This window comes from Notechis scutatus, chromosome Z, assembly GCF_049901735.1.
Source record: "Notechis scutatus isolate UNSWTSFEM ecotype Mainland chromosome Z, rNotScu1.2, whole genome shotgun sequence".
NCBI classification, from domain to species: Eukaryota; Metazoa; Chordata; class Lepidosauria; order Squamata; family Elapidae; genus Notechis; species Notechis scutatus.
The window spans coordinates 132,820,993-132,834,197 of NC_142025.1; the positions used below are offsets into that span (position 1 = coordinate 132,820,993).

Genomic DNA, 13,205 nt, shown 5'->3' on the forward strand with positions numbered 1-13,205 from the left:
CTATACCTCTCCAGATTAAGGGCAGAGCTTAATGACTCCGCCCCTTGACTTGACCACAAAATAGCTTCCAGGCAGGAAATGAGAAGATCCGTTTCACTGGAGATTTTAAAGTAGCTCCTGCCAAGAAATTCTGGAAATTAGACTAAGTACTAAACGGTTCCTCTCATCAAGCAGAACTTCATGTCTCTGGTTTGTGGGTGGAAGCTTCAATAATTAAATTCATTCAGCCCCTATAAATCATTTTTTTTTTTACACTCATGTGATGATTGGCATTATCACCCACATCAGAGCAGCCTCAGCTATAAAGCACAGTCTTGCCCTCGCTGGGAAATCCAGATCCTTTTCTATTTTTTTTTTTGCTAGAAATCCTGGCAAGCCTCGGCCTGTCGGTTATTCACCGGAAACAGAGAACACCAGGTATCGTTGAGGCCTTAGACAATTGAGATACAAGTCATATTTTTCCATTTGCTTGGCGGAAGAAACTTGTCTAATCCAGAAATGTGCATGTATTGCTGATCCAAACCAGTATTTCTTGATATTGGCAGCATAGGATAGATGGCTGGGGAATTCTGGGAGTTGAAGTCCACACATCTTAAAGTTGCCGAGGTTGAGAAACACTTCTCTAAACCGAAGTGCCCCTCAAATTAATCTGAGTGATAAAAACCTCTGCAACGGTAATTATCACCTGTCCTGTTGGTGGTGTTTGAGGGGCTGCGATTTAAAAAAAAAGTTAACATGGCAGCCACAATCATGAAGCAGAGCTTCATTGGCATGGTTGCGGCATCCACCTTGACATTTTTACACTTCTGTGGAATTCTTCGTGTCTACCAGACAACAGTTATCTTCACATAACAGGCCCAGCCAAGTCAGCTAAATTCCCAGTCAATGCATTCATGCAACACCCCATGCTCCCCCACCATTTTAAATGTGTTTGTTTTCCTGTCTTAGAAAGCTGTGAGTCCAGCTCGTTCCCGTTTTTTCCTCCCGTGACAATCTCATATCTCCACAAAGAAAAATAACAACAGAATTAAGCAAACGCACATTCTCAAATTGATAAAAATAAAAGAGGCAGAAGAGGAGAAAATAATAAGAACAAGAGGTGTTAGGAAATGATTTTGGAAAAAGTTTTGTTTTTAAGAAATTCCTAACAGTTATTTGGTAGGGGACCAGCCAGGTCTCTTCGGGGGTCCCAGGACACATTGCTATTCCAGAGAAACTGTGCTTTATGACATGGGCTCTCTTAATATTTGGTTTGTTGTTGCAAACCTAGAAAATCAGTGATGTGTGAACACAGCCAACACATAGCAAAGGAAACGTTTACCCTACAAGGTACCTATTCCAATCTATGTGCCATACTGCAGAAAAGTCCTGGACCAGCTCCAGTAACAACACATGACACTTTTTTCCCTCACTGGAAAAAGCAGAGAATTAAACTCTGTTTTTCATGCAACCCCAGGACAAAGAAACTGATCTAATCCAGAAGCTTGCATATTTGTTATGCCAAGTAAGGGATGGAGAAACTTCTTCCCTTCTGTTCAGAGATACAGTATGCTGGCCTGATGGAAAGCACTCTGTGCATGCCCCAAACCCCCAAGAAATATTGTCAAGCCTCTACAGTTAGTCCTTGGTTTATGACTGTAACGGAGTCCAGAATTTCCCTCGTAAATCCATGAATAGAGGCACCATGTGACTGACCTGATGTTTTGCAGCAGTCATAAAGCAAATGCTGCAGTTTTAAAGCAAATGCGATAGTTTTAAGGTGAACGCAGTGGTTGTATTCATTTATTTATGTGGGTATTTTTGCCAGGAACTGTCCGAAAAAGGTTGGAAACTGGAAACTGACCCCCAAATTAAAAAGCCATAAATCGTGGTTATGTGACTGCGGAACACTGCAAGTTGCTGTAAAAGTGTGCTGGTTGCCAGGTACCCAAAATGCAGTCACATGATTGTGTGTGTGTGTGTGTGTGTGTGTGTGTGAGAGAGAGAGAGAGAGAGAGAGAGAGAGGGGGGGGGGAGAGAGGAAAGCGAGCAAGCATTGGAGCTCTGAAACTGGGTTGAAAGCACCTTTTTGGGGGTGTCTATTGTAACTTTGTCAAAGTCAATGGCTGTCACTGAGCGATTGGTCATTTAGCAAGGACTACTTGTACTGTAAGTATTCAATTGTTACAGCTCTGACTGAATATCCCAAGATTTTCTCACCTCTTAGTTGGATTCAGTTTAGATTAGTGCATAAAAATATTTTCCTTCATTACCTGTGCTGCTTATCAGAAAGTCCTTTTACCCAATGTAAGTTAAATCCCTTTAAGTAAGGGAGAGCAACTATAGTCCCTTTGGGACCTTTGGACTTCGATTCCCAGAATGCCAACTGGCTCAGGAATTCTGGGAGTTGAAGTCCACGGGTGGTAAAGGGGCCCCTAGTTACCAACTCCTGCTTTAAATCAATTGAAATATTCCTCCCGTGACTGGATTCTTGTACTGTTATCCAAATCAAAATCACTATTACCCCCATTTGGAGTAATTAAGTTTGGGAAGCCCGGGTTAGTTTGAATCCGGTATGGAGCTGTTTCAGGCCGTCATTCCATTGGGGTGGGGAGAAGTTGTGGAAAGTTGAGTTTGGCTTGGTCTGATGGACTCAGGTACTGTGAGGTTCTGAAGAGCACGACCACAAGGAGGGAGAAACACCTCCGATTTTGCCTTATTTCTCTCCTCCTCCCTGCCCCCGCCACCTTCAGATGAGTCACTGGGTGGTGTCTGGGACAGGCTGGTATGAACTAAGGGGACAGGAATGCAGAGCCAGGAGGCCATAAGGGCAAGGAGAAGAAAAGGGAGAATGAGTCAGAGAGACAGAGAAGGAAATTCTGGGGGAGGCTGCGGCAGCAGCAGCTAAGAACTGAACAAAAGGAACCAGAGGCTGTAAAGAAAGAAAAGCCGGCACAGAGGGGGGAAAATTAGTACAGGGAAATGAGAAAGGAAATTAACAGGAACAAGAAGTGGGAAAAGAAATTAGTGAAAAGAAAGCAAAAGTGGAAATAATAATAACAATCATCTTTTAAGACTACTTTCTTAAGAAAAAAGGTATGGAATACCTGGCAGGTTGAAGTTGAATGCTTATGGGAAAAGAAATCCATTTTTGCAGCAATTGTGAATAGAATCCCTTTAGGGGATACCTAAAAGACTTCCTCAGTAATCAGATCTAAACACCTTAATTTAAAACTACCCTGCTTGGAACTATACTCTTAGATGCTGCCTTAACAACTTTTAGGTCCTTGGTTAAGACTTCAATTATTATACACACAATAATACGTAATAATAATAACACTAAACAACATCTTCTTATTCCAAATCCCTGAGAAGGATTCATTGGGTGGATAAAAAAAATGCCAAATTTGGTCTAAACATCTGGCTGTGTGACCAACTATAATAATAAATAATCTGTGGTGATTCCAGTGGTTATCTGCTTGGTGCCATACCAAAAATTCTCGGAAGGTCATTAGAAAAATCTGTGCATTGACAAAAATTCCATCTGTCAATTGCAAAAGGCCACACTGCTTGGATGCACACATGTGTTACGTTGATGCATTACAACATCCCAGATTCTTGAGAATTTGTTCTTCCCAATGCTCCAACACTGGAAGTTTTTAAAAAGTTGTTGGATAACCATTTGTCTGAACTGGGGTAGGGTTTCCTGCTTAGGTAGGGGGTTGGACTAGAAGACCTCCAAGCTCCCTTCCAACTATTATTCTACTCTATTCTGTATGAAGACAACACCAGCTAAAGAAATGACATTGTTGTTTGTATAATAACAATACACAAAGGTTTGTTTAAACCTTCAGTTTTTAAAACTCCTGTAATATTCCCCATCTACTGGTCTACTAAATAATTGAGATTAGGTAAAAGGTAGACCTGAAGGGTGGGGAGATAGTAAAACTAAATAGAATGATAGAATTAGCATCAAGAAGATGAAAGGCTGTATAAAAATCTATTTGTACTAGCAAGAGCCATGGTGAAAAAAATAACACATCCCAAGCCTTTTCTGCGCCCCTCAAAAGAAACAACTGTAATTGGGGTGCAGGTTTTCAAAAACGAAAAGGATGACATTGAAAAGAAAGACTAGTGAAAAGAAGGACTGGGGTGACATGATAGAGCAGTGTTCCAATATCTCAGGGGCTGCCACAAAGAAGAGGGAGTCAAGCTATTCTCCAAAGCCCCTGAGGGCAGGACAAGAAGCAGTGGGTAGAAACTAATCAAGGAGAGAAGCAACCGAGAACTAAGGAGGAATTTCCTGACAGTTAGAACAATTATTCAGTGGAACCACTTGCCTTCAGAAGTTGTGGGTGCTCTATCATGGGAGTTTTTTAAGAAGATTGGACAGCCATTTGTCTGAAGTGGTATACGATCTCATGCTTGAGCAAGGGATTGGACTAGAAGACCACCAAGGTCCCTTCCAACTCTATTATTCTGTTACTCTATTGTTAAGTTATATTGTACCAGCAAAAATGGAACGCGAGTGCTGTGACCACTTCAGCTTGACTTTCCTCTATGATTGTGCTGCAGTCTGTTTATTCAACGCATATTTTTAAAAGTGGTGTTTTCCTCTGTGGGCATAAAGATGACTTAACTGCACACAACATGACCCTCAAAAACATCACATCAACCCAAAAAACAAACGACAACAGAAGAACCCCAAACCACAACAATTAGCCAAAGAGAAACCCAGGTCAGCTGGTTATTCCTCAAATGTCAAAACATCAAAATAAACTTAATTTTGTGGATGCCCACAATCCTTCAGAGGGAAGAAAATCTTAAAAGGCATTATCCTCAGAGATGGCAGTGTCTGTGGCCACCTACCTGCTGAATCTCCAATTTGCACAAAACTGATTGGAGATGCTTTATAAGGCTACCCGCACTTAAACAAGCCATGATTTGGGGCTTACAAATATGGGAGCTCAGAGCCAAGGCTTGTTTCATTTTCTTCAAGTCCCAAATGGTGAGCTTTCTAACTCCTCCATCAGCCTCCAGGTACAGATAACAGATAATCAGAGTTGGAAGGGACTTTGTAGGTCATCTAGTCCAACTCACCGCACGGATTAAGGAAAGGAAAAACTGAACAGAGGCAAGATATGATGAAAATTAAGAGTATAGTCTATTTGGTAAGCCAATAATTTTGTAAAAGAGCCAGAAGTGACTCCCTTTTTGCTAGCATATTGAAATTAAAACTTCTCAAGGTTTGACAATCAATAGCTGCTGGAATTCTCCTCACTGTGGCTTGAAAAAAAATATATCTGTATTTCAGCTTCATTTGTGAAGAGTGCTAGTGTTTCAAAGCACTTTTCTCTTTCTTCCCAAATCTTGGCTAGACTCATCTACTTAGCTGTAGAGAGGAAGCACATCAGGATGCCTTTAGGCTATACTTTAGCTACAAAGGAAACAGGAAGAGTTTTTTTCCATGCCTGCCTGCCAGCTAGGCACTCCTCAATTTGCCTTCTCACAAAAGAAAGCTTGGAAGCTCTCTTTTCCTCTAACACTTTGAAGGAAGGTGCAGATTTTAACTGGTGCCTCCTATTTAAATGACAAGTTAAGTCTCCAACAGAGCTACAGGGGCAGTCTGTGTTGGGATGGCCAGGTGGTGAAAAATCAGTTGTAGGACCTGTGAAAAAATAGTTCCTGAGCATGCAGAGATGTGTTTTTGTCTGTACTTCTGGATTTAGAAAAAAGATGGCCAGGCAGGCTGGTGTTTCAGAATTCTTCTCACAATAAAATACAACTCCATTATTTATAATACTAGATTATTTTTTTGACTGAATTATCTAATTATATGAAAAACCAATCACATCCTCAAAGAGCAATGAATCAGGGAAGAGCATTATTGCTTTACACTCCATTTGCATTGGCCAGTCAGTGTTTTTCAGAATTGACAACTTTTAAGATGTGTGGACTTCAATACCTAGAATCCCCCCACCAGCAGGGGATTCTGGGAGTTGAAGTCTACACATTTTAAAGTTGCCACAGTTGTAAAACACTGGTCTAAGTGAACAGTAAGGGATCTTAATCTGACTCAAATTGGGAGAGGCAAGATCCCTTATCTCTTGAAGAGCTCTCCAAGGGATATACAATTTAGAAAGTAGATTGATAAACTTCAATCCCCAGAATTCCCTAGGCAGCATTGCTAAGAATTTTGGGAGCTGAAGTCCAGACATCTGAAAGCCCCCAAAATTGATTTGAGACACTGATTTATTCATTAGCACAGTATTTATCTGTTCTGATCAGAATTTAAGTTGTTTCCTGCCGTCTGCTATCTTTTAAGTGGAGATTTTACTTGGATTGTTGGCATGGCACATACATACATAACATATGCTTTACCATTTAGCTTGTGTGGGAAAGAAAACACAAGTGATAATGCCTCTCTCTCTCTAGAAATCTCATCATGCTGAATGACCTTAGAAGATTTCTAAAAGGAGACTCATCTCATTTATGTGGAATGCTTTAAAGGTTAAAAAAAAAAAAGAATCTCACACTAAACCTTAAAATTATTTATTTAGCTTTTTGTATCATGCAAATCTGGCCAATTGTGGTTTATTTAATACATTAAACAAACTATGATTTAGAGTGGGGTGGTCAATATCAAATCCATCAATATTCACATTCACTTCCCGGGGTCAATTTGCAACATTTTCATACCAAACTTAAACATTTTTATTTTACCTCAGTTCACAAATGCTGTGTCAGGAAACGGAAGTTTTTTTCTCTTTTTTTTTTTCCTGAACGCAGTTTAAAAAAACCAATCACACCATAAAATTAAAAATCTCTGATGAGAGCAGAAGACATAAATAGAGTCTCAACAGGGAGCACCAAAGAGAAGAGGAAGAGGGAAAAGCAAATACCAGGGAGAGTCTGAGGAACCAAACCGATGCTCTCCTTATGGAGCAAAATGCCCATAAACCTAAGGCAATTTGTGAATTTTTTTTCATGGCATTATGGGAGTTGTAGTCCAGAACATCTGGAACTACATCTAAATTTTCTTTTTGATGTAGTGGCCAGCCACTGATTGGAGTAATGGTGCAGGAAGCTCTGTTGAGGCTAGTTCATATTCCACTCTCATGGAGAGTTTTAGCACCTAATATATCTCTATATACAGATAATCTAAAAATCACATTCGTTGTTTTCCCTAAAACATTTCCCAGAGGGAAACGACAAAGGAAGAGGCCCACAATGCAGATCTAGGAATTGCAAAGTTCCCCAAACTGTGACCCCTTTAGAAAAACAAATCACCCCAATATGGGGCATTAGGCCTGGGGTATGTATATGCCGGAAGTGAGTTTTTTTTCCACCTCACACAGCATAAAGCGCTTGGCAAGGAAAATGGTCTCCCTTTCCCCAGAGGGGCCTGTTTCCTGAAATGGGAACAGGAGACAGTAGGTTTCACAGCCTGTTGCTGAGTGTGCAAAGTGTAAGGCTCCGCAACGCCAGGGTAGGTGAAAAATGTCTCTCCCGCAGCTTCAAGAAAAGTCGAGGTAATCAAAAGCGATGTTTTCTTTGCCGTTTCCTGAATCTGAAGTGGTGAAAAAAAAACAGGTCTGTGGGAAAAATAACACAAGGAAGATAAATTTGCACTCAGTATGATTCTTTCTTGTTGTCCCCACCAAATTCCCATCACTCTAGGGCACCTTAGCCTATTTAAGATGTGCAGACTTCAACTCCTAGAATTCCTGGAGTTGAAGTCCACACATGGCTGGTGGGGGAATTTTAGGAATTTAAGTCCACTCATCTTAAAGTAGCCGAAGAGGGCAACTGGTTGGGAATGACAGCTAGGATATGCCAAAATATATCAGAGATATTGTTTTGGGAAAGGAAAAAAACTGGAAACAGACTGAAACTAGAGGTTGGGACTTTTCTTAGACCAGATTGGCCTACCTCCCAGGACTGTCATTAAGTTTAAAAAACAGCCATAGTGACATTTATCTATTTATTATTAATTTATTGGATTTCTTATCCCACCGTTATGATTTGATACCTTTACTTGAGCAAATCCAATGAAGAGCAGGATGTCATCAGTAGTAGTAATATATATGAAATGAAATACATACTGCTTATTCCAAATATGGAATTGGAAGTTTTCAGAAAAGAAGTATCAGATCAACAAAACAATCCTAGGCAGCATTGCTCAGAAATTTAGACTTAATCAGGTGGCAGTCCCTGTAATATGTGTACTAGGAGATTATTCTGAGATTATTCAAACATGAAAGTGTTGAGGAATGAACACGGAACTACGCCAAAAGAAAAAACAAGACTTCTATTATCACAGTGTGACCATTGCATTTCACACAAATATTCTGTAAATGTTTCACTATCTAGAAAAAAGTTTTCTGGTCAAGGTTATTCAAGAGGTTTCTGAAAAAAAAGGGAAATCTAAACATTTTGTGTTTGTTTTTGAGAACTAGAAACTTTGCTTCTCTTTCCCCCTTCTTAAAGTGTCACTTTATTTCTTTATTCATTTACTTGTTTAATTTGCGCCCCAGACTCTGGGCTGCTTACATCAAAAGCAATAAAACCAATAGATATTTCTAGTAACAACGATAGAAGTGTTTCACCCACAGGTAGAAAGGAAGGAAGGACAAGGAAAGAAACTGAGATTAGGAGTATCCTGATCTCACCTTCAGTGTATCAGTGATTCTTGAGCTGAGTGGCCTCCAGTTTCTTCAATTGGGGCTAGAAAGAGAGTAAAAAGATAGTTAAAAGTTTTATCAGTGTGAAGTGGAGACCTTGCTACACAGATGCTCCCTGCACCGTAATCCTTGAATTATGACAATTGGGGCCAGAATTTCTTTTGTTAAGCATGGTGACTGGTAATTACATCATATCCCATTTTATGACCTTTTAGGATACAGTTGTTAAGCAAATTGCTCCAGTTGTTAATTGAATCACATGATTGTTAAATGAATCCATCTCCCCCCCTCCCATAATCTTTGCTTGTTGGAAGGCATCTTGAAAGGTTGCAAATGGCAATAAAATAACTCTGGTATGCTGGTAAATACAAGCCAGGGTCATTTGATTTTGATCGTGCGATGGTCATAAGTGTGAAAACCCATCAAGTCAGTTTTTTCAAGTTTTGCCATTGTAACTTCAAATGGTCGCTAAACGAACGGTTGTTAGTTGAGGACTACTCTTGGCAACAATTTCAACTAGGATGAAACACCACAAAAAGGAAGAACTTACTGGTGAATTTTTCTCGCCTTCGGCAGCGGGCATAAATGATTGTGCCTGCGATGACACTAGCCAGAAGAACAGCACCCAACGATGCCCCAACTAGCACCCACAAATTCAAGGTGTTGGTGGGCTGGGGGTCTCCACCTGTAAAAGCAAGGAGAGAAGAACACCTTAAACTCCCCTGAAAAAAATGGCCTTTAGTTGATCCCAAAGGATCTTTGGCTGACGCAGCCAATTTCTTCATCTGAAACAGATACCTACTGTTTAAAAATCATTTCCCTTCCTGCCTACCTAGCCCCTCAAGGCAGAGAGTTGCCACAAGCACTGGAACAAAACTGTATACAAAGACTTTACTCTTTCCAGTTTTAAATGTTGGAATAGAGGTGGGGGGAAAATATCCTTTTCATTGCCAGCAGCACAACGGCACATCCCTGCTCATAAAAAGGATGGCCAAAAACAGCCTCTGTTTCTTTCTGAACTCTAATTAACTCCAAGCCCCCAAAATGAGCTTTGAGATGACACAGAGCAGCCACCAGGGTAAATCTGGACCACCGTAAGGCAATGGTGGTGGTCTCAGGCTTGGAGAAGGATGCCAAGGCTTGCTTGCTTATTAATTAATTAATTAAATTAAATGTATATGCCATCCATCTCACTATCAAGTGGCCACTTGCTCCCAAGAGAAAGGGGAAGAATTAAAAACAAAGGCTACAGTTAGCAGAGCTACAGCTAATAGCAGTGGGTTGAGTGTCCATAAAAGGCAAGATGGCGACCACAATCATATGCCTGAAGCTCCGCCCCCTTTCATGAGTGCTGTGGAGCTGTGATTGTGCAACCTAGGTACAAATGGAGAAAAGTTTTAATCAACTGAGGTTGAGGCTGAATGTTTCACTTTTTTGACCATCCCTGAATAAACCTTGGTCCCTGCATGCCCAAATTTGGAAAAGAAAGAGGACTGCCTTCTCCAGTGACAGGAATGACAGGGAAAGGAATCATGGGTAGCTCCTGAGAGATGGGATCCTATCTCCAAATTGATTTAATTGATTATTGGCTTCTGAATATGCAATGATAGGAAGCAGCATCTTGACTTTGGGCTCGGAGGCATAATGTCCCAAGGCTGGGCCTGCACTCAACCGTTTCACCATCTAAACATTCAACCCCGAAGAATCATATGTTGTAGCATCACGCTGAACATCCAACCACTCATCCTTTCTCCCAGAGGGCTCCAGAGGCTATCCTGGCAATGCCAAAGACATACATGCTCCGCCACGCTACTAGGCAAAGTTAGGAGCCACTCACAGGTAGAGCAAAAATCGTTCTTGTTTTGACGTTGACACACTGAGCAATCCATGCACTTTTCCAAGTCGGGACTCCAGGACTGGCCGCCGGGACAGTTAGTTTCTGAGGAGGGAAAAAAAAATCAGAAAGGAAGTTGAGAGTTCACCTATCCTCTTTTTCACACAAACAGCATCAGGAAGTTTCTGCCTCCCTAAAGCACAGTGGAGTTAACCAAAGTTCTGGTATTTCTGATTCTGCCCCCTTGCAGGTATGTTGGATTCCAATTGCAATAGTCCCTGGCTTCCTAGGGTTATGGCAATTGAGATCCAGCATGTTTGCAGTCATAGCTGCTCTCCTAAAAATTCATGAACCAAGGAAGGAAGGAGGGATGGAGGAAGGAAGGAAGGAAGAAAGAAAGAAAGAAAAGACTTGGGTCATGAGAAGCATTATCAGTTGGGTGAAAATAGGGAAACAAAATAAGATGCATAAATGGGGGGCACTGCATTTAATCCATGTGATCCCAGCCCCCCCCATGACACCAAGGCTATTTCCAGAGGGGTAACGTCACTGGGGTGAGTGGGTATTGTGTTTCACCCCGAAACGTGAACCAGTGTTAGGAACAGGAGAACGGGGGGAGGTGTCAACTCAGGGAGAGCATCATCACATCACAAAATGGGAGGGGGCTTGGGAAGAAGGAGCTTCTCTCCCTCCCCCCACCCCCACCCGCCATCACGTCCCTCACTTTTAAATGACTTCATTGATAAAACATGCCTCGAGCGAGCAGGCAACCAGATGGCGCTGAGCCCAGAAGCGGAGCGGGCGAATGACTCAGTGCAGGTCGCATGACGCCGACGTCAGACATCTTAGCCGGCCCCGCTTTTCTTCACTTGCCGGAGGAGTGAGACGCCCCTGAGACTTTCACCCGGAAAAGTCCGCCAATAGGAAAGAGGCAGGTCCGAGCGGGGCGGGGCCTTGCATTCATAAACATCCCACTCCTGACAAGTTCGGTGTGATTGATTTCTCGGGGAGGGGCGGGGTTTAACTCAACCGCAATTTGCAAGCTGATAAGAAAGCGCTGCTAAGCATGTGCAGACTGCTTAGTCGGAGTGAACTATGTGATTCTATTCATTTATTTAGATTTTTTTTTCTTTTATCCCGCTTTTATTACTTTATAAGTAAGTCAAGGCGGTGAACGTATGTAATACTCTTTCCTACTCCTATGTTCTCACGACAACCCTATGAGGTGGGTTATCGGGGGGAGGGAGACTGGCAACATTTTAAAGTGACATTTACTTTAATATAAAAACAGTTCTTTTCACTATAACTGTAGTTTGCGTAAATCTCCTAGCCGGCATCATTGGGTTAGCTGCTCCTTCTCAGGTAAAAGATTCAACGGGTTCAGTGCTGAGAAGTAACGGAGCCGCGATAAAAGTTTGTACTTGCCGAAAAACTGAAGGGAGTCATTGTTAATCTTGAGAAGATGACCGCGCCGACTTTATATTGAATCTCTCCCTCCTCCTTGGAGGGTTCGCAGATCTAAGACTTTCCCCTTAGCGTCATGTGTGAACGCACCATGCTTATGCAGGACGATCCCCAGCATCTACCGACACAGGTGGCTACTAGAAAGCTGGATTACTGGGAAGCCGGCACATTTGTCCGTTTAAAAATTCCACGTTTTCTACACGGAGGGCAGCCACGGCCGGGGCTCCTGATAAGCGGTCAATCATAAAAAGGGATCCAGACAAACTACATTCATTCATTCATTCGTTCGTTCGTCCCTAGCCTCATTCATTCATCCGTCAGCCTCCCCCTCCTCTGTTTTATCTCCATCTGCCGGCTCTTCCTTATCCCTCCCGAGCCCCTTTCCCAATGTCGCTTCAAACAGCAGCGGGGGGACGGGACGGGGGACCGCGAGCGGTCAAAGGCGGCAATTCAACAGGTAGAGCTTCCCGGCACCTTCCCGTCCCAACCCTGAAAAGCCACCCCTATTTGCTCCCCACCGACTCCTCAGTTGTTGAAAAGTTTGCCGAGAGAGGATAAAGGGACCCCCCCCCTACAACTCCCCGTCCTAAATGCTCCCTGATCCCCATTTACCTGCGATGAGGTCTCCCCGGGCGGAACCCAGCAACACGGGCAAGAGCCCTAGGATGACTCCCCAGGTAAGCATCGCAGGTAGGTCTCGCTGCTGCTGCTGCTGCTGCTTCTGCTTCGCCGCTGCCGAGGATGTAGGATCGCGAGCGACTGACCGCCAGCCTCGCTCTCTGACTCAGTGCTGGAAACTCTCCCCGGCCCGGCCCGGCCCGGCTCGGCTCCCGGCGAGAGACGCCCCCGCACTCGGGGATTGGCGGGCGCGCGGCCAGAGCTGCGCGTTCCGTCCTTTGATCTGCGGGGGAGGTGCGGGGGGGGGGAGAGAAGAGGGAGCAGGACCGAGTCAGTGCAGGGAAGGAAACGGCCCGGCTGGAGAAAGGGAAGGCGGGGGAGGCGGCGACAGGGAGCGGGGGGACTCGAGCTTTGGCCCGACCCGGTTTCTCGGAAGTCCCGCTGGGCTGGAAATCCTGTGGCCCTTCTGGAACGGGCCGCTTTCCAACGTTAGGGCTTTCCTTTTCGTGTTTCCAGCGAGGTGTTTTGAAGCCACCAACCATAATAATAATAATAATTGTAATTTACAAAAAGTTGCAGGATTTGGACCAGCACGTAATTTAATATGGGTCACTTTAACTATCCAA

General features: G+C 43.1%; 1 protein-coding gene across 1 annotated transcript; it reads right to left on the minus strand.

Annotated features, from left to right (window-relative positions):
• Positions 1-6,515: 6,515 nt before the first annotated feature.
• Positions 6,516-12,750, minus strand: TNFRSF12A (TNF receptor superfamily member 12A). Its single transcript, XM_026682319.2, has 5 exons — positions 12,574-12,750; positions 10,501-10,602; positions 9,214-9,348; positions 8,652-8,706; positions 6,516-7,574 (listed from the first exon to the last, which is right to left on the minus strand). Exons 1-4 carry the CDS (start codon positions 12,644-12,646, stop codon positions 8,654-8,656), a joined length of 363 nt encoding a protein of 120 aa, XP_026538104.1. The 5' UTR covers positions 12,647-12,750; the 3' UTR covers positions 6,516-7,574; positions 8,652-8,653.
• Positions 12,751-13,205: the final 455 nt, after the last annotated feature.

Excerpts from the sequence above, each read along its gene's own strand:
- TNFRSF12A (XM_026682319.2), bottom strand. The coding sequence starts at position 12,646 with ATGCTTACCTGGGGAGTCATCCTAGGGCTCTTGCCCGTGTTGCTGGGT. Across the intron at positions 9,349-10,500 it reads GAACGATTTTTGCTCTACCT|GTGGAGACCCCCAGCCCACC; the intron begins GTGAGTGGCTCC and ends TTGCTTTTACAG. Across the intron at positions 8,707-9,213 it reads AAGGCGAGAAAAATTCACCA|CCCCAATTGAAGAAACTGGA; the intron begins GTAAGTTCTTCC and ends CTCTCTTTCTAG.